At 37.4% G+C, this 22,076-nt stretch overlaps 1 protein-coding gene across 5 annotated transcripts in view; it reads left to right on the plus strand.

Moving 5' to 3' along the window:
- Positions 1-2,373: 2,373 nt before the first annotated feature.
- rcan3 (regulator of calcineurin 3) overlaps positions 2,374-22,076 on the plus strand; it is a 43,497-nt gene continuing 23,794 nt past the window's right edge. The window contains exons 1-2 of one of the 5 annotated variants that reach the window (XM_048191932.1): positions 2,374-2,529; positions 4,865-5,066. In XM_048191932.1, coding sequence (XP_048047889.1) covers positions 4,869-5,066 — 198 coding nt within the window. In that variant the 5' untranslated portion in view covers positions 2,374-2,529; positions 4,865-4,868. Of the gene's footprint in view, positions 2,530-4,864; positions 5,067-19,474; positions 19,955-22,076 lie in introns of those variants that run through there. The other 4 variants (XM_048191935.1, XM_048191936.1, XM_048191937.1 and 1 more) reach the window with 4 other exon arrangements.

The raw sequence follows: 22,076 nt of genomic DNA on the forward strand, positions 1-22,076 counted from the left end.
GTCAGCATACAAATCCTGTTGAACCAATAATATGCAGCTTTTTAACACTGCCTGTTCATTTATCTGTATTTAACACTGGAGTATATATGTGGTTTATTGCGGTTTTACATAACTAATGTATTAAAACATTGAATCTCAGTTATATTGTTGTGGACTGCTGTATAAAAGTGAAATCAGATTAGGATTAGGGTTAGGGTTAGTATTTTAAGGACTGACTTAAATTAGATTTTATAAAACTACCTTTGTGTAAGTTAAGAGTGTTCTTTCACTAATAATTGTCCATGTACTGAGACCCGTTTTGAGGAACCATATATTCAATTCAATTCAATTCAATTCAATCTTTATTTATAAAGCACATTTAAAAACAGCTGATGCTGACCAAAGTGCTGTACATGTCACAAACATAAAAATAATATAAAAAGCAAAATATTCATAAAAGCTAAGGAAAGGCTAAGGAAAAGAGAAATGTTTTCAAGGATGACTTAAATGTGTCAACAGAAGGGGCTAGCCTGATATATAAAGGTAGGCTATTCCATAATTTGGGTCCCACAACTGCAAAGGCCCGATCACCTCGTTTTTTAAGTCGAGTTCGTGGTACAACAAGTAAGCTCTGGTCACATGATCTTAAGGTTCTTGACGGGGAGTGGCGAGAAAGTAAACTGGTCAAGTACTCAGGGGCCAGATTATTAAGAGCTTTATAAACATAAAGTAAGATTTTAAAATCGACTCTAAATTTGATAGGGAGCCAGTGTAAGGCTGATAAGATGGGAGTAACAGACTCATGCTTGCGCGTCTTAGTGAGAAGTCTAGCTGCTGAGTTTTGAACCAACTGTAATCGAGAAAGAGATGATTGGGAGACCCCATAATAAAGAGAATTACAGTAGTCTAAACGTGATATAACAACAGCATGGATCAATGTTTGAAAATCACCTTTAGATAAAAATGATTTAACTTTTGAAAGCTGTCGGAGATGGAAAAAACTGGATTTTACCACAGCACTAATCTGTTTATCGAATTTTAGGTTGTGGTCGAAAAGAACACCCAAATTCCTGGCACAAAGGGTTTCATAAGGAGTGAGAGAGCCACAATCAACATTAACAACGCTGTTTTCTGTAGGTCCGAACAAGATTATTTCTGTTTTATTTTCATTTAAGTTAAAAAAATTATTGGAAAGCCAAAGCTTAAGTTCCTTCAGGCAAGCCAGAAGTGGTTTTAGGCTGCTTCGATCATTATGTTTTAATGGGAAATAGAGCTGAGTGTCATCAGCATATAAATGAAAAGACACTCCATACTTATTGAAAATAGAGGCAAGTGGAAGCATATATAAAGTAAACAAAACTGGTCCAAGGATTGATCCTTGAGGAACTCCAGAGTTAAGTGGTATGGCAGAGGAAGAGTACTGACCAATGCGAACATTGAACCATCTATTTGTGAGATAAGAGCGGAACCATTGTAAAACAGTGCCACGAATGCCCACAGCTTTCTCAAGTCGCATAAAAAGTATCTCGTGATCCACTAAATCAAAAGCAGAACTAAGATCTAATAAGACTAAAGCCACAGGTCTTCCAGAATCAGTTTCCATAAAAATGTCACTTGAAACTCTCAACAAAGCAGATTCAGTACTATGTAATGCTTTAAAACCAGACTGAAATGTTTCCTGTACAGAGTTCATAGTTAAATACATTTGCAGTTGAGTTAGTACATTTTTTTCAATTATCTTAGAAATAAAAGGCAAATTTGAAATAGGACGAAAATTTGAAAAAACAGCAGAATCAAGATTGGGTTTCTTTAGATATGGTGTCACCACAGCATTTTTAAGATCTTTTGGGAAAGACCCAGTTGACAAGCATTTATTGATAAACATTAAGAGACCTAGAGATATATGAGTATGATATATAACAAGCTGACACTTTAATACATTATTGGATGCCTGATGCTGCTTAGTACAGGCACAAAATGTGCTTGTGCAAGTCAAGATTTACAACAGGCTGTCAAGTTAATTATTAGTAGCCTCGACAGTTGTTGAAAACACTTCCTCATATTGTACACATATTGTAATGGCTATTTTGACAGTAATTTATCTGTTATTGATATACTGCTGCTATATGCTGGTCAATGCACTACATAGGAGGACAGTTGTTAATTACATATATTTAATATAGTTAATTCATAAGGTGAAAATAAAAATATGTGTCAAATTCATAATGAATTCTGATGTCATACACCAAGCAGGGCGCCCATTTAGGGTTGAGTCCTCTGTCACACGTCATCAATTCTGTCTCTCAATCTCCCGTATACTCGAATCCCATTGGCTGATCATGAGATAAACCTGAATGTCATTGGTCATTCCTCACTGTCACTCGTCGTTTTGATAGCATACGATGAATATACTGTTTATGTTGAAAAGACGTATTTCTAATTGACATTTAGCAATATTCCCTTATTGCATTCATGTTTATGTGCTTCGGATCTTAAAGTGGATGGCCTCTCGCTCAGACATCGATATTGAATCAGTTGCAAAGATAACCGGTAAGTGATCTATAAAACTTACAGTATCATCATGCCATTAGATTTGTCTCTGATGTAGGTATTTTGCGATTTTGTTTTGACATTTACATCAAATGAAAGTGGCAGCATTAATAGAATAACACCGACGTTGAACACTTTATGACATTTATGTTGTCAGTTCCATCTTGATAGTTTAATGCTAATCGGTTTGTTACGAAATGTAGTGCTGCAGCGATGTTTTTCTCCGAAAATTCTCTGAATTATGGGTAATTTCTTTTTATCGCCATGAATATACAACCAGCAACACGCATGTTTGCATTCTCATCAGGTTAGCAAACACATACTTTATAGTATTATATTAGAGACACGCGTTTAATAAGATTACACCCTTATTATACACAATGCAGTCGTGAAAGTGGCACAAGATGGCGCTATAACATGCGTGTAAATCCCTATGGTAAATCCTCCTGAGACCCACAGACAAAAAAGTTTTGTACGTTAAGGTTGACATCATTACATGTTTGGAGGATAAGAAACAAATGCCGTGGGGGGGGGGAAATGATATGTCCTTTTTAGAGGACAAGAGGTCTCAGTTAATATGAAAAAGGGGAACAACGCTCTATAACCAAAACAGGGTTTTAAAGGGTTAGTTCACCCAAAAATGAAAATAATGTCATTTATTACTCACCCTCATGCCGTTCCACACCCGTAAGACCCTCGTTTATCTTCAGAACGCAAATTTAGATATTTTTGTTGAAGAACGTTGGCTCAGTGAGGCCTACATAGCCAGCAATGACAATTTCCTCTCTCATCCATTAATGTACTAAAAACATGTTTAAATCAGTTTATGTGAGTACAGTGGTTCAATATTAATATTATAAAGCGACGAGAATATTTTTGGAGCACCAAAAAAACAAAATAACGACTTATATAGTGATGGCCGATTTCAAAACACTGCTTCAGGAAGCTTCGGAGCGTTATGAATCAGCGTGTCGAATCAGCGTTCGGAGTGCCAAAGTCACGTGATTTCAGTAGTTTGGCGGTTTGACATGCGATCTGAATCATGATTCGACATGCTGATTCATAACGATCCGAAGCTTCATGAAGTAAGTCATAAGTCGTTATTTTGTTTTTTTAGTGCACCAAAAATATTCTCGTCGCTTTATAATATTAATATTGAACCACTGTACTCACATGAAATTATTTAAATATGTTTTTAGTACATTAATGGATTTTGAGAGGGGAAATGTCATTGCTGGCTATGCAGGCCTCACTGAGCCATCGGATTTCAACAAAAATATCTTAATTTGTGTTCCGAAGATGAACGAAGGTCTTACGGGTGTGGAACGGCATGAGGGGGACTAATGACATTATTTTCATTTTTGGGTGAACTATCCCTTTAAGGACTTCGACAGGTCCCGGAAACTTCCACGTGAACCAAACTATGCACAAGATTCTCAATTAAGGTGTGAAAGATATTAGAGAATGATTTGTTATACTATTTTACTTTACACAGTATGTGTGTAAACATGGACAAAGATGGGGTTTCCCATTATATACAATGTATCTATTCATTGTCTCTATTCATTGTTCTTAATGAAAAAAAGAAGTAGCTATAATAATGAGTAAAAGCATGGCAACATTTTCATAATATCTTATTTTGCATAGAAATATTGATATATGATTTCTTCCCTATTCACTTATAATGTCTCCCTAAAATGTCTGATAAGCACACAGTAAGTCCTGGTGTCCTCTACAGTGGACATTTATGAAATTGATGCATGTCTCATAACAGAAAGTCATATTCTGCTTTAAAACCCCACTAAAGTTGTCATGAGATGTTCATTTTCGACTTTGAAAAGTAGTCAATATTAAATGATAATTACAAAATGTTATCATATTCCCATAAGAGTGCTGAATTTAGTCATTCAGTGAATTGTCTGTCATATTTAAAGACCAAGGAGAGGGAGTTGTCATGGTTAAACCTCCAAAGATTTGGAAATTTCTGAAAAGCCCCGAATCTGTGATATGGTGTCAAAGAAATTTGCTGAAATATAATGTCCTCTACAGAGGAAAAAACTGCATTGCTGTGTCTCAGGAGGATGAAAATTGAAGCACATTCATTTTTCAAGACAGCCTACAGAAAACATTGCAAGTGTATTGATGAAGAAGCTGGCTAACTCACAGATCACCATTTCAAGTCATGAAATATAGTGCACGAAGACTACTTTTCCTCTCTTTTTTTTCTAACTGTATTACCTATACCAAAAAGCAAACTAGTTTTTATATCCTTGAATGCCTCAACATGTCAACTGAATTGTGCCCTTTGTGCTAACGCCCTCTCCTGGTGGGGCAGGGGAATGATGCGTGAGGTTGGGAAATTGTGGAGCAACAGCTCTGAGGGTCACAGCAGCGATCCCGAAGAGGATGATGAAGAAGAGATGGCGTTCGGAGAGACTGAAGAAGACTCCGAAGAGATGATGGACTTGAGTGATCTACCCACAGCTCTGTTTGCCTGCAGTGTGCATGAGGCCGTGTTTGAGGAGGACAGGCAGAGGGTGAGAACAAATTAAACAAAAAAATCTCTTTCTTTTCCCATTTTAATAGTTTATGAGCTGAATTTTCAACTATCTCAAAATTAATTTTGGGATAGTTCACCCCAAAATGAACTTTGAAATGAATTTTGTCATCATTTAGTCATCTGAAAAATTGGACAAAAACTTATTTTGTGCTACATAGAAGAAAGTAATTTATACAGGTTTGGAACAACACTAATTTTTTGTGTGTGAACTATTCCTTTAATGCTCTATGTGAGCTTGGGATGAGGCATTGTTGGGATAAAAGGCTTTCTGTTCCACACAACACAGTGGTTCCTCAGGCTTTGAGTGCTTGCAAGATCTCTTTATCTTTTTCAGCAAACTCTAGTTTTCCAAATTGGGCATGTTCAAAGCTAATGGAGGTCTTGTGAGTAGTACATCTTAACCTACATTCAGAAGCCAGCACTTTAAGGCCCCGAGGACAACATCTCACATTCACACTGCTATGCCTCAGAATTCATGGAATATTTTTGCTGCTCGTTGAAGCTGTAACCTCTTACCTGAGGAGTGGCAGGGACTGAGAAGAGCTTTTATTTCTTCTGTGGTAGAGGAGATAAGCGGAGATGTGATTTCTCAGAAGAGAGGGAAAAAGAGAAACAGAGTCACTCAGGTCACTGGCTGAAAGCGTACCTTATTCTTCTGAAAACCTCTTGTGCTTCTCTGAAAACATTAAACCCAAATACGTTTTTCAAGTGTTGGGAACACAAATGGACATCTTGTTTTTGTGAATACAATAAGCAGTAGAACTAAAACCCATTTTTAAGCATAATTTTTTTTCCCCCTGAGGTCCATTTATAATGTTAGTCAAGGGTTTTTTTTCCCGGTATAGCTGGTTAACCCCTTCCTTCAATAACTGCCTCATTGCAAAGCTTCTGCATTACATTGTGACGTGTTCAAAGATAGTTTGTGCTGTGCAAGATATGAAGGTCATGTTCGGGGGACTTGTTTTCTGACATAGAAGAAGATTTGGTTGACCTTTCCACATTTTACTCTTATCATTAGTTCTTCTAGGGTTCAAAAATAATAATATTTTTCTTCCTTCCTCCTGCTCTCTTCAAGACCAGTAGTTTACTTGCCCAGCCTTCGTTTTGTGCAGTGATAGTTAATTATTTTAGGTTTCTGACATCAGAAATCCAGGAATTTAGCTAACAATGCTTGGTTCCCAGAACATTCTGGAAATGTATTTATTATTTAAACTGCTTTATATTTGACTTTGGCATATTTTATTTTTTTTTTTGGAAACCTTGATACATTTTTTCAGGATTTTTTGATGAATAGAAAGCTTAATAGAACAGCATTATGAAATAGAAATCTTTTGTAACATTATAAATGCCTTTACTGTCATTTTTGATCAATTTAATGCATCCTTGTTTATAAAAGTATTATTTTCTATTATTTCTTGTCTAGCCCATGTTCACACTTAGACTTTGAAAATGGCATATTGGCATATTCAAAAGAACTACATTTATTTGAAATAGAATTGACAATGTATAAGTCTTAATGTTTATTCATTTTGATTAAATTATTAATTTATTTAAACATCTTACTGCACTGTAAAAATCAAAAGTTGAGAAAATGTAAGTTTAATGCAACAAACTTCAGATTTTTAAGTTTTCTCAACTTGTTTTTGTAGGACATTTTTGAGTTTTCTCAACTTTTTGTTGTATAAACTGAATACAACAAGTTGAGAAAACTCAAAAATCTGCTGAAGTTTGTTGTCTTAAACTTTTAAGTTTTCTCAACTTTTGATTTTTTTTACAGTGTGACCCCAAACTGAATGATGGTGTAAATAAACCTATAACCAAAATATTCTATTTAGGTAAAGCCCCTGATATGCTTAAAGCGAAATCAAAGAACAAACTGGTGTAATGTCAGTTCGAACAAAATCAGGCCAAAACAAAGTTTGTTTGGTGTTCGTTTCAGAATTTCAAAACTACCAGCCAGGGGTACGGGGTACAACGATGTAACTCGCTGATTAACTATCATAGTACAATGTGTCATTAGAGAAACTAACCAACTAGTCATGACTGTTTCCTGAAACCGTAGTAACATGGTCGCTCCTCTGTCGTTTGAACCATGTTGGTTCAACAATCTAGTGCTGCGTTCAAGCCATTTCGTAATTACAGCAAATAAAGCTCCGTATGCTGCCGATTCGCTCTTGCTGTACTTTAATGTACCCTTTAACCCTTTAGACTGCAGTGGTCAGGTGGTACAGTGGCCACGTGGTACAAGTCGTAGCTCTTGCGAGTGTTCACGTTGTACAAGTTCTACAAGCACGTGAAGGCTTTTTACAGATCAGAATCATTATGGTAATTATGACATGGCATGAACGCACCTTGGGACTGTCGTTAAAGACGTCACACGCAGGTGGAGGAGTAATATCTTCTGCTAATTAATCTATTTGAGATCTCTGTGATGCTGCTGTAACAAACATGGCACCCACTGACTACTTCACTGATTTTGTTTCCTGTCGTTTTGCTTTATTTAATGTTTGATTCATCGCTGGTTCCCTCATATGTCATTCGCACATGCGCACTCTCCAAAAATGGCGCTGATTTATTTTGACACACTGAGATGTATAGATTAAAATGTATATATTTAAATAGAATGAAATAAATAGAATGTACTAAATGTTTTTGTGCCCAAGAGTACAATCTATTTAATTCCAGAGCTTGAGATCTGTAGTTCCAACCATGCAAGTTTGCAATGCTGTTTGCAAATCTTTGTTAGAACTTTGGTTTTGGGAATCGCCAAATCATTGAATTAAGTTGGTAACTACGGAACTTGTGACCATAGTTGGTCAACGATGCTTTCGGGAAACGCACCCCTGTGCAGACTCATCCGGAAAGTTGAGAGGCTGCTTACTGCAGAGCCATGGGTGGAGCATGATGTCCAGCTCCTCTTCTCTAGACGTCTAGCTTCCCCTCTCTAAATGTAATATGGGTGTAATGGGAGGAGAAGGTCCAACCACACCCTAACCCTATCCATAACTCTATCCCTCAACCCTTTAGATCCACAGAGGTAGTGCTGGGCTAGGTCAAGCTCAACCCATGACATCCAGAGAGGTGGAGCTGGATGTCATTTGATTCTGCAGTGAGCACCACTTAGGAAAGTTTGCTTTGGCAAGCTACCGCCTTCCAACTACCATCGGTCCATGGCGATTACATAATAGGTAGGTTCATTTCTTCCAGTGTTGACAAGTCACTCCAACAAGACCCCCCTGCTTGTTAGGATTTGGTTGTCAAGAAATAATCAAACAGGAATCATACACTAACATTCAATAAATGGCCTTTTTCACTGGTTTAATTCAACAACTACTGCCATATGTGTTTTGATTTCAAATTCAATTTCTTATGTCATGGTCGCTTTGCAAGTTCAACAGGCAAGTAATGTTGCTACAGTATACTATGCATTCATGACCTTTTAATGAGTAGAGTACAGCTGAGGCTTGGACAGCATTGCCGGGTGTTTGCTATCAATACCAATAAGAGCATGGCTAACATCTCTGTTATTGTGTGTATGTGTTTTATGACTGTGAACACTGGTGCATTTTGTGTATTTGTGTGTTTGAATAGTATATTTGGGTCATTATCCTCAGGTTAAAAAAGATGGATAAAACAGTGAGGGCTAGAGGTTACCCGTAACGCATTTCACTCTGTGACCCTGTGTACTGCCCTGTAGATTGTATGTGATAATGAGCTTGGTTATTCCGAGCAGCCATGAATGTACGGTTGTGCCTCTGAGTGACAGTGAAATGGTATTTTGACAAACACTTTATAACATTAATCTTGAGACATCTATTCTAAATCACACTTTTCTCCTGTCAAAACACCACACAGTTGAAGTGAATTTATTGTACACACCCCGAGGACTCTGTGTGCTTTCTCACTCTGTCTGAAAAACACAGAAATGCTCTTTATTTTTTGCTCTTGAATTACACTGAGTGTGATTTGTGTTTTAGTAGAGCTGGGAGCATCTTTGTGGGCAAACAGCTGGCCTTTATTTCTGTGTTAGAAACTAGAGCTCTCATAGACACCCACTCCGTGTTTTTCCCTCACACAGACACACACACACATAAATACACACTTCATAAGTCTTTCATTTGGTTGTGTCTGGCAGCCTGGCCTTGTTGTTTCATTAAGACTGTTGACCTGCTTTAGTGGCACGTGCCTCGACTCAACTCGCGACCCCCCCTCCCCTCTCTGTTCACTGGGCTGTATCAGGGTCAAAGTCCTCTCTGCCTGCCTTCCCCACCACTGAGACTCTTCAGATGGGAGTCAAAACAGTGGATCTGAGCCATGTATGCTTAAATTACAGTCTGTAAATAATCCCTTTATAAACTCACCCAAGAGATCAGGCTGTTGGGAATGATGGATTTGATCGAAAATGCATGATATGTAAAGGATAATTTACATTCAGCAGTCATACAACATCACCCTGGCTGGGGTTTGTGATTATACATTAGTTAGTGTTCAATGTTGGTTGTATTTGTAATGTGTTGTAATGTGTTGATGTTTGCTTGTATTTGATAGTTGCTGTTGTTGATGACTGAAGGGTGCCACAGATACAAAAAGATTTTCTGAAAGGATAATAAACTAAACTAACTATACATTTCATTACCCTGCTACTTACCAATGCTAAATATATATAATTAACAGAAAAATTATATAAATTATATATACTACTATTCAAAAGTTTGGGGTCTGAAAGATGTTTAATGGCTCTGAGTCTGAAAAAAGTCTCTTATGCTCCTTAAGGCTACATTTATTTGAAGAAAAATACAGAAAAATCAATAATATTACCACTCTTATTATTAATGTTGAAAACAGTGTACTGCTGGAAACTGTGATACTTTTTTTAGGAATCTTTTTCTAGATTTTTTCTTTTTTGTAACAAACAAGTAAAATTCTTAAAGGGTTAGTTCACCCAAAAATGAAAATTCTGTCATTTATTACTCACCCTCATGCCGTTCCACACCCGTAAGACCTTTGTTCATCTTCGGAACACAAATTAAGATATTTCAGTTGAAATCCGATGGCTCCGTGAGGCCTACAAAGGGAGCAATGACACTTCCTCTCTCAAGATCCCTAAAGGTACTAAAAACATATTTAAATCAGTTCATGTGAGTACAGTGGTTCAATATTAATATTATAAAGCACCAAGAATATTTTTGGAGCGCCAAAAAAAACAAAATAACGACTTATATAGTGATGGCCGATTTCAAAACACTGTTTCAGGAAGCATCGGAGCACAAATGAATCAGTTTATCGAATCTGCTGTTCGGAGCGCCAAAGTCACGTGATTTCAGCCGTTGGCAGTTTGACACGCGATCTGAATCATGATTCAATAGTCGATACACTGATTCATTTGTGCTCCGAATCTTCATGAAGCAGTGTTTTGAAATCGCCCATCACTAAATAAGTCGTTATTTTGTTTTTTTGGCGCACCAAAAATATTCTTGTCGCTAGGTATCACCAGTCATGATGATATGACCTAAATATCAGATATGATATACAAACCCGATTCCAAAAAAGTTGGGACACTGTACAAATTGTGAATAAAAAAAGAATGCAATAATTTACAAACCTCATAAACTTATATTTTATTCATAATATAATATAGATAACATATCAAATGTTGAAAGTGAGACATTTTGAAATGTCATGCCAAATATTGGCTCATTTTGGATTTCATGAGAGCTACACATTCCAAAGAAGTTGGGACAGGTAGCAATAAGAGGCCGGAAAAGTTAAATGTACATATAAGGAACAGCTGGAGGACCAATTTGCAACTTATTAGGTCAATTGGCAACATGATTGGGTATAAAAAGAGCCTCTCAGAGTGGCAGTGTCTCTCAGAAGTCAAGATGGGCAGAGGATCACCAATTCCCCCAATGCTGCGGCGAAAAATAGTGGAGCAATATCAGAAAGGAGTTTCTCAGAGAAAAATTGCAAAGAGTTTGAAGTTATCATCATCTACAGTGCATAATATCATCCAAAGATTCAGAGAATCTGGAACAATCTCTGCGCGTAAGGGTCAAGGCCAGAAAACCATACTGGATGCCCGTGATCTTCGGGCCCTTAGATGGCACTGCATCACATACAGGAATGCTACTGTAATGGAAATCACAACATGGGCTCAAGAATACTTCCAGAAAACATTGTCGGTGAACACAATCCACCGTGCCATTCACCGTTGCTGGCTAAAACTCTATATGTCAAAAAAGAAGCCATATCTAAACATGATCCAGAAGCGCAGGCGTTTTCTCTGGGCCAAGGCTCATTTAAAATGGACTGTGGCAAAGTGGAAAACTGTTCTGTGGTCAGACGAATCAAAATTTGAAGTTCTTTTTGGAAAACTGGGACTCCATGTCATCCGGACTAAAGAGGACAAGGACAACCCAAGTTGTTATCAGCGCTCAGTTCAGAAGCCTGCATCTCTGATGGTATGGGGTTGCATGAGTGTGTGTGGCATGGGCAGCTTACACATCTGGAAAGGCACCATCAATGCTGAAAGGTATATCCAAGTTCTAGAACAACATATGCTCTCATCCAGACGTCGTCTCTTTCAGGGAAGACCTTGCATTTTCCAACATGACGATGCCAGACCACATACTGCATCAATTACAACATCATGGCTGCATAGAAGAAGGATCCGGGTACTGAAATGGCCAGCCTGCAGTCCAGATCTTTCACCCATAGAAAACATTTGGCGCATCATAAAGAGGAAGATGCGACAAAGAAGACCTAAGACCGTTGAGCAACTAGAAGCCTGTATTAGACAAGAATGGGACAACATTCCTATTCCTAAACTTGAGCAACTTGTCTCCTCAGTCCCCAGACGTTTGCAGACCGTTATAAAAAGAAGAGGGGATGCCACACAGTGGTAAACATGGCCTTGTCCCAACTTTTTTGAGATGTGTTGTTGCCATGAAATTTAAAATCAACTTATTTTTCCCTTAAAATGATACATTTTCTCAGTTTAAACATTTGATATGTCATATATGTTGTTTTCTGAATAAAATATTGAAATTTGAAACTTCCACATCATTGCATTCTGTTTTTATTCACAATTTGTAGTGTCCCAACTTTTTTGGAATCGGGTTTGTAATATAACATGATATGATATTGTGATATGATGGTGCCCAAAAGTGATGTCCGCCAAGGAAAACTGACATCTTAACCCTTTATTTAAATATTATTAAAAATTTCCTCCAGCAGAAGATATATTCCAAGGTAAGAAGGCATCAAGGTCAATGTTGATCAACGTTTTCCACTTCTAATGTCATTTCTAGCGAGAAATGTATTTAAATGTTTGTTTATTTCTCACCAAGGCTCGCTCTGTTTTGCTGTAGATCATTAAACCGTTAAGCTGCCTCAGAATTCAGTCTGAAATCAGTTTCATGAGGTACCTTTGTGCGCAAAAGCATTCTATATCAGCTGCCTATGTTTTCAGATGCAGTGTTTGTAATAATATTGCATAATTGTGCTTGATAACACAATGAAACAAATTGTGAAGACGTAATTTTTGGCCAGGCAATTATGAACATGCAAAAAAAAAAAGAAAAAAAAAGAAAGAAAAAAAAAATAGAGAACCAATGAAATATTAAAACTGATAATTCGTGTAGTCAATGTATGCTTTTTCCTGCGAGATTTTTGTTTATCTGTGCATAGTAAAATAAAGTAGTAGTTATAGTTTGCCTTTTTTTGCCAAATAATTTTGTCAGATAAATACCTTAACCAAGTTTAGTGTCATTAAAAACAAATATTCCCATAAGGACATTACTTTTGGCCACTACTGTATGATTTGATGGTATAATATGAAAAGTCTTTTGTTGATAAAATTTCCAGAGAAAAAACATCACTTAATGCAAATAACAAGTGCAATTAACCAAAATCGTATCTGTTTAGCTTTGCCCATTGTGTGTTCCATGTGTTTGAAATCACACGTCTGCTTTTGTTATGCATGTTTCCTGTTTTTCTTGTTCTTCTTATATCATGTAAATAGTTTTACATATTGTTGGGCCTTTGCGCTTCACATTGCATTTTAACAACATTTTTGTTAATTTAGTACAGTGAACAGTTTTGCTACTGTGTTGGGTCACCAATTGATGTCCAGTGTAAAATCTGGGTCCTGAAGCAAAACCACTTCCTTAAATGACACATCCGCACATTATTTATTATATAATAAGGATCATAGATATACTGCACTGCTCATTTTAGTGAGCAGTCCGTGGTCCTGCTGCTGACCCGTTGATAAAAAAAAAAAAAAAAGTAAGAATATTGTGCTGTTGTTATTCAGGTCAGGATATGGTTAATTTACATAGGAGACATTTTGGTGTTGTGTGTAAACAAGTTTGAGAGAGAAAAACACTGAAACCGCAATAGATCTAACTTGATTGATAGAAACACAATACTATTCTTCTGTTCTTCTACAGTGGACTGAAAATACTCTACAAACTGATCTGATACTTTGTTGCTGAAATGAAATTATATTTCACTTTTTTTCACTCAGCCTGTCTGTCTTATTAACTATCTGACTCGCTGTCTCTCCTGCATCCCATATCTGCTGCATCACCTTCTACTCCTCCTAATGCCTGCACTCTCCTGCACCTGAACTCTCTCTTTCCTCTTCCTCTAAATCTCTCTCTCTCATTCTCCTCTCTGTGATATAAATAGCTTGCCCTAGTTTGTGATAGCTGCAGTGGTGCCAGGGGCTGGTACAGCAACACATGAGCGAGGTAGACTGGCAGTCTTTACACTTACACATTTGTAAGTCATGATGGTGCAGTGTCTCTCCAGTGCTGTGTGCATGTGTGTCTGTGTGTGTGTTAAGCACCCTGCTAAGCACTGTCTCTTTCACAGATTGTCATCTAGAATCTTCCTTCATACAGGTTTGTATGTCATGTGGATGAGCAAATTATGACAGAATTTTCTTTTTTTGTGTGAACTATCTTTTCTTTAAGTTTATGGACATTTCTTTTAACCCTAAAACACAACAAAATGCAATGTCATTCAAAATATGGGTAATGTGAAAATTCCTTCATATTAACAGAACATTGGGCACTATTTTTAAGGATTTTGCTTATAAGGTGATGATACACGGGCAACTTGTTGCCAGGCAGTTTTGCTGAGCGATGTTGCTTGGTCTCTTTCCCATTGAGAATGGGCAACAAATTTACCCAGACAACATCGCTGATGTTTTACCACTAAGGTATTGCCATGCCTGTTTTTTTATGTCTTGATCAACATTTTGTTTTGTTTTATTAGCACCCATTATACTTCAACAAAAACTTTCTGGACACTTTTAAATCCTGGACACTGCCAAATTGGGATTTCTTTCAGGACTTCCATCAAATATAATTGACAATTAGCATACAGTTTGGATTGCCGGTATGGTTATGCTCTAGGCAAGAACTCAGCCTTGGATCCTTAGGGTGCGTTCACACTTGTCATGTTTGGTTCGATTAAAACGAACCCTGGTGCGATTGCTCGGTTAGTGCGGTACATTTGAGCATGTGTGAACGGTGCCATCCGAACCCTGGTGCGCACCAAACAAGCGGACAGAGGCCGCTGAAAAGATGGGTCTCGGTCTGCTTCTAAACGAACTCTGGTGCGGTTCGAATGATATATGAACGCAACACGGACCAAAGACATGTAAACGAACCAAAAACAGGAAGAGGAGACCCTAAAAAGGACATAATCCTCACGCATGTCGGTTTTTCTCGTCATAGTCGCGAGTTTGCCCATCACAGGCATCAGAAGCTCGTCTCCACGCAGCAGATTGTTTGTGTGTGTGACGGATGGATTCCCGCCGCTGTTTTGACTACTTTACACATTTTATAAGCTCTTCACGAGTTCCCAGCTGGCCAAAATACCATCACATGCAGGCTACGCACCACTACGCACACATAACGAGCGCATTTACCTCAGAAAACAGCATTGTTTTGGATGTTCAGTAAGTTCCGTCTCAAAATAGGCAATACGTCATAAAATCCGACCAATCATGTTGTGAATGCATCCCTATGCCTTAAGGTTTGGTGATAAAATTGCCAATGTGAACGCTAATCGGACCAGGACTAAATGTTTTTTTTTTCTTATTTGGTCCGGACCAAATGAACCAAACGAACCGAACTACAAGTGTGAACGCACCCTTAAAGTCTTGAAAAATATTAAATTAGATTTTTTTCAATTTAAGGCCATAACAAGTTTTATTTTTACTTATGAGCTGCTTAAATTTTAGATGACACTTTGACTTAGACATTGAAATCATTTACCAAATTAAAACTATCTATTTAGCATAGGGTCAATTCATGGTGATTGGGACACCTTTTGCTATTGAGATGACCTGAATTCGCCCTACAACATTTTTTTTTATTATTCTTTCTTTGTGGATTTGCTTGTTCACATGACAATTCGTGGCATTCATAAATATCCTGACGCATCCAGGCTTTATAATGACAGTGCATGGGACCAACGAGTTTGAAGCTCAAGAAAGTGCATCCATCCATCATAAACGTACTCCACACGGCTCCAGGGGGTTAATAAAGGCCTTCTGAAGTGAAGCAATGCATTTGTGTAAGAAAAATATCCATATTTAGCAAGTTATAAAGTAAAATATCTAACTTCCACCAGACCACGTTCCGTATTCAACTTACGAAGAAAGTGTAACGCCTCTGGCAGTTGAAAATGCTTACGCTACATCCTATGCCTTTCGTATTCAACTTAAGAAAAAAGATTAACTGACGCGACATCAGTTACATTTTTCGCAAGTTGAATATTGAAGGCAGTCTGGCAGAAGCTATTTTACTTTATAACTTGTTGGATATTTCGCTTCAGAAGGTCTTTATTGTGGAGTACGTTAATGATGGATGGATGCACTTTCTTGAGCTTCAAACTCGTCCCGTTCACTGCCATTATAAAGCCTGGATGCATCAGGATATTTTTAATATAACTCCGATTGTGTTGACCAGGAAGAATAAAGTCATATAGACCTGGGATGGCTTGAGGGTGAGTAAATCTTGGGGTAATTTTCATTTTACAGTGAACTAATCCTTTAAGCCGAACATGCCTAATCACAAGCACAGCTGTCAATCATGACATTACAGACTGTTTTTATAGCATCAACTAACTAATACCAAACTTACTGGGAAAACGAACACTTAAACATACATCTGCATGATGAGAACTACCTAAACTGACAGAAACCATCTTTAGAAAAAAACTTTTACCTTCACTTTTCAGCACTTGTGCGGCAAACTTGGTTAAAATGTATTTGATCTGTCAATGCATCATTCATTCAAGAGATTCGTTCAAAAACTCTGGACAAAACAAGTCTTCATTCATTAATTCCAAATGATTTTTCTACATTTTGAATTCATTTAGATTAATAAACATTTTTAATATACTCATTTATAACATTTTAGACATTTATAAATAGACTTATAAATTGCCATCAACTTTTTACTAGCATGATAGTTTGCATATGATGCATATGCAATTGTTCATTTAACCAACGTTTAAAGGTGCAATATGTAATATCCAAAAACCACTAGGACAGTGTTATATATTTTGTTCACTTGAGTACTTACAACATCCCAAATGTTTGCAACTATTTGTAAATTGTGAGAAAATTGCAATTTTATCCAAGGCTCCGGGACGTGTGAGGAGTCGCCTGTCAATTGCATCATACCCATGTTACCCTCAGTTTCTGGTTTTATTTTGTATAAACCATGGAAACACCAAAGAAGCTTTAATATATTACATGTTTTAATAGGCAAGGGAACAACTGTTTTGATATATTTATAGACAGAAAACTAATTATTGTTATATAGCTCAACACGTTTAGTCTTATTGTTTAAATCTAATTTTCTTGAGTTTTTTTTTTTTTTTTTGCAAGTACCATGTTTTACCATGCCTCAGAGAAAAACAGTATTTTGTGAAGTAGCTAACTTAGCATAATCAGAAGCAGCTTTATTTTTAGTAACAGTAATACAGCATTTTCTCCATCATACATTTTAAAATTAATTGCATGCCATTTATCAACACAAGCCATCCAGCATTTAACATGATATTCTAATATCAGTCTATCTTACTGCAGTGTGCAACAAGTGTCTCACAACAGCTGCTGAGCAAATGCACAGAGTAACATTATAACATCATTTTCAACACTCTCAAATGTATCTAATATAATAAACAGAGCTGTGTTACCTCATACTCATGACCAGAAAAGCGGAAGCAGCGCCGGCGACTGCGGCATAATAAAAGTTCCTCTGCTCGTGAGGCGTGTATTGCGCAATCGCTCCAGCAGCCTCGTTCAGCTCCCAAAACACTCGGTCCTGCTCTGCTTCATAGTACAGTAACGTTAATAATCGCATCCATGAACATGATTTCTGCCCGAGTCCTATCCCGATTATTTTCCACCGGCTGTGATCTAAAGACCACATGTCCTAAGACATGTCCCCGCGCTCAAACTTGGCGTCATCAAGCTACGCCTTTGTTTTGAATAGACCTCTAGTGACCTCTAGTGGACAGAAAGTCTTACATATTGCACCTTTAAGTCGTTATTTTTACTGCTTTGAAATACATACTGTTAATGAAAACACTGTTGAATCATTTACAGTTAGTGAAAATAAAAACAATATTATATAACACAACATAATTAACCTACATTACAATAGTAATCATGATGAATTAAGTTGTATGCATAAGCCTTACAAAGTATTTTTTATACAAAGTATAAACTTGTATTCAGATTTCAGAAGAATTATTTTGAAATTTTTAATACAAATAGGTGTCTCATCAATTTTCTGGTGAAAATCTTTTTTCAAGGTGAAAATTCCTCAGTGGACAAGTATTTCACTCGACCTTTAGACCATTGTGCAGCTGTGGGGAATTTTGTAGAGACAAGTTGAGCAACACTCCCCATCAAACATCAGGGCACTCAAGGAGTTAAACAAAATCCACAGATCCTAACAGAATAGATGTGAAAATTTGTTATGAATTTGTACACTCAATCAGTGCCACGAAGGGTCAGAGCAGTATACTTAAAAATTTATGGAGGACATAGCCTATACTAGAATATGTTTGTTGAATTTAATCAAGGGTGGTCATTTTTGCAACCCTTCATTTAGGCAAAATTGTCCAGTTTACTTATTTTACAGATATTAATGGCATATTTTTCTCTGTTTTTATTAAGTATATGCATAAATTTCATTTTTTTCCATCTTTTTATTGATTGTAATTGTTATCATCATTAAGAAATATGTTCAGAGGGGTGGTACTAATTTATGCTGAGTAGCCTACTATATTAAAGGATTAGTTCACTTTCAAATTAAAATTTCCTGATAATTTACTCACCCCCATGTCATCCAAGATGTTCATGTCTTTCTTTCTTCAGTCGAAAAGAAATTAAGAAATTTTGATGAAAACATTCCAGGATTTTTCTCCATATAGTGGACTTCAATGGAGCCCAAATGGTTGAAGGTCAAAATTACAGTTTACAGCGATCCCAGATGAGGAATAAGGGTCTTATCTAGAGAAACCATGACTCATTTTCAAAACATTTTTTATACGTTTTAACCATAAATGCTCATTTTGAACTCTTCTTCTTCTCTATTAGAATTCCAGCAGTGTAGACGCTGCTAAGTGTATTACTGCCCTCCTCAGGTCAAAGTTTAAACTAAATTGTCATATACAATATGCTAGTGCAAGTATATAACAATTAGTTCAAACTTTGACCTGAGGAGGGGAGTAATACACTTAGCAGCATCTACACTGCCGGAATTCTAATAGAGAAGAAGAAGAGAGCTAGTTCAAGATGAGCATTTATGGTTAAATATTATTGTTAAATAGAAAATGAGCGATGGTTTCTCTAGATAAGCCCCCTATTTCTCGTCTGGAATCGTATAGAACGCTTTGAAGCTGCACTGAAACTGTAATTTTGACCTTCAACCATTTGGGCTCCATGAGGGCCACTATATGGAGAAAAATCCTGGAATGTTTTCATCAAAAACCTTAATTCTTTTCGACTGAAGAAAGAAAGACATGAACGTCTTGGATGACATGGGGGTGAGTAGGCTAAATTATCAGGAAATTTTAATTTGAAAGTGAACTAATCCTTTAATACTAGATATATCACATAAAAACATTTAAAGCTGATTTAAACTTCAAAACCCCGCATTCTTTTGTTTTGATCTTTCTTTAAGGGATTTCAAGCCTTAAATAGGTGTGTCGACTACCTACATCCTGTTAGTTATTTATTTAACTCTTTGTGGTCCAATGGCAGTAGCCTATCTGAGGTGATTTATATAGAAGGAATTTATGAGGTTTCTTACCTTTTTTACTACAACTTTAGTTGTCAGCTGGAACTATTGCCCGCAATGTTAGTAAATCAAAGGAGCGGGACAACAGTGACTGACGGAATCGTTTGTTGGCAAAACCGAACCGTATGCGGCGTTCTGCATTCGTTTCATTGAGGAGCGCGTGCACATCTGAATAGAGAATCAAACGAAGAAGGCAATGACGTCAATGTAGCAGCCGAGCGCTCTGATTGGTCAATACAGATGAACCTGAGGAGCCTTCATGCGCTCACAGAGCATCATCTCATTCAGCCGGAGAGTTTGAGTCAGTACCTCACCAACACACAAAAGACTTTAAGCCTCAGAGAGCCGCACAGATACAAAAGAAAAGGCGAGCGAGAGAGAAAAGGGAGTAAAAGACCACATTTCTTTATTTATCTGTTTACAAGCAGCAAAAGAGGGAATGCCATCGATAAACATGAAACTGGAGATGTTGACGCTCATCGCCTGCGATGTAGACACTGAGGTGTTTACGTCCGACAAAATGCAGGTACTGCAAGTTTATCTATAAAGAAATTTAAAAAGAAGAAAATAATAAATGCACGCTGTTTATCAACAGTCTGTCTGTGCGCGAGGAGCGTTCACTGCATGAGCGCTGTCTGTGTGACGTTGCACGCCGCCAGTTCATTGTTTCTCATCGCTGGAATTTTTGTCAATGAATCCGCAGTTCACATTAACATTCTGCTGCATGCGCACCGATGGCGTCAGTGCTCCGAACGACCTCGCTGCAGAGCAGCTTCAGACGGGCTGCGCCACCCGTTTATATGGGATGAAGCAGCCGGTGTGCACACTTTAAGTTGCATGCTTAAAGGGATAGTTCTCCCATAAATAACAATTCTGCAATCATTTACTCCCCTTCATGTTGTTTCAGACCCTGTATTTGTTTCTTCTGTGGGGCAGAATAAGTGCACCATTCACTTAACATTGCATGCCCAAAAGACTGTCAGTCTATGACATTATGCCTCCATTTTAATTTTGTGTGTATGTGTGTGTGTGTGTGTGTGTGTGTGTGTGAACAATACCTTTAAGAAATCTGAGAATTGATTCATACAGTTAATGTACTCAGTACACATGAGTTCTGCTGTAGATGCATGCACATAGCCAACTCATCTTTGCCCTTTAGAATGCTGCAGGTATGTCAGGTATTGGACTGCACACATCTACCCATCAGACTGCGATAATCGATAAAGCTTAGTTTACCTTGTAATTGGTAACAGAACTTTATTTTAAATGGAATAAAGATGGCATTTAGAATTCTTAATTTGGAATTTGTCCAGAAGTAGGGCACCCAGACACACATTTTCATGCATTCCAGCATGAGCCAGTGCAGTTTTCTGCAGTGTGCAACGTTGAAAAGGCATTTTTAGGTCAGGAATCCTAGAGTTCATATTTTCTTGTACATGCCAAATGGGAAAAGAAAAAAATATTTTTATGTTACACCTTTAAAGAAAAGCAAACAAATACTTGCAAAACTTGTTTTTGCATAGAATTAATTGCATGTATTGTGTTTGTGACAATCGCTCAGATGGGTGGCAAAAAAATATTCTGATACTAAAAAAAAAAAAATGCCAGTAAGAATTTGGTGTCAAAGTGTCAATCTAGTTAGTTTATGTGTTTTCCATGTCTGGTCAATGTTTCTGTGCCATAAACTGCAGATAGAGGGGCAGGCAGTCAGACAGACAGGTGTTTCTGTGCGGCTACTGCAGACTGCAGTATAGCTCTGCTTTGCCTGCAGTGTCCTGCCCTGAGCGAGTAACGACAGGAGAGAAAGAAAGACAACTTAAGATTTACAAAATGAGTGTCTGAAAATGTGTGTGTCAGTATGTGTGCATATTGGTTCTAATCTGGGTTTTTGGCTCGGTTTGAGGACACAGGAGATTATAAGATCCTACACGTGGGCTTCAGTCACTGATTACACTGATCTCTGCACAACAGCTTGTTTTTCTTTTTTCTTTTTTATCTGCCGCTTAAGGTTTATTCATTTACTTTGCTCTGATTTTCTCACTGGATGGCTATATATATATATATATATATATATATATATATATATACACACACACACACACACACACACACACACACACACAAGAAGGAATGAGTGTTTGATTGCGTTTTGGATACATGTAGCGTTTGATTCTGAATTAGGATAGATTAGATATAATGGTTCACACATAAACAGTGAGTCTGTTAACTATCCTTTCATCAACATTGGTCAGGCTAGTTAGTGGAGCAACTGGGATCTGAGCGTGCTCACTGGAACAGGTGTGGCCTATAGTGTGCGTGTGTGTTCAATGGAAAATGAAGTACTATGGAAAATATGCAGACATCAGCACATTCAATCTGAAGGTTATGGGCAGGACTCTGACATTCACGCATAAGCACACACATACACCTAAATAGTTAACACATTGATGGCAATGCTGAGATGATCGACAACGCATGACTCTTAAAGTTTGAAAGGGTCTGATTTTTTTGTATGTTTGTATTTTACTTCACGCTGATTTCCATAAGCAGTAGTGAATGTCTCTTCAGGCATGATCATTAGGGTCAGTGTGCACAGCAGCTGTCAGATCTATCCACCATTCAATGCCCTTTATGTTTTTACTACTTTT

This window comes from Megalobrama amblycephala, linkage group LG5 (genome assembly GCF_018812025.1).
Source record: "Megalobrama amblycephala isolate DHTTF-2021 linkage group LG5, ASM1881202v1, whole genome shotgun sequence".
NCBI classification, from domain to species: domain Eukaryota; kingdom Metazoa; phylum Chordata; class Actinopteri; order Cypriniformes; family Xenocyprididae; genus Megalobrama; species Megalobrama amblycephala.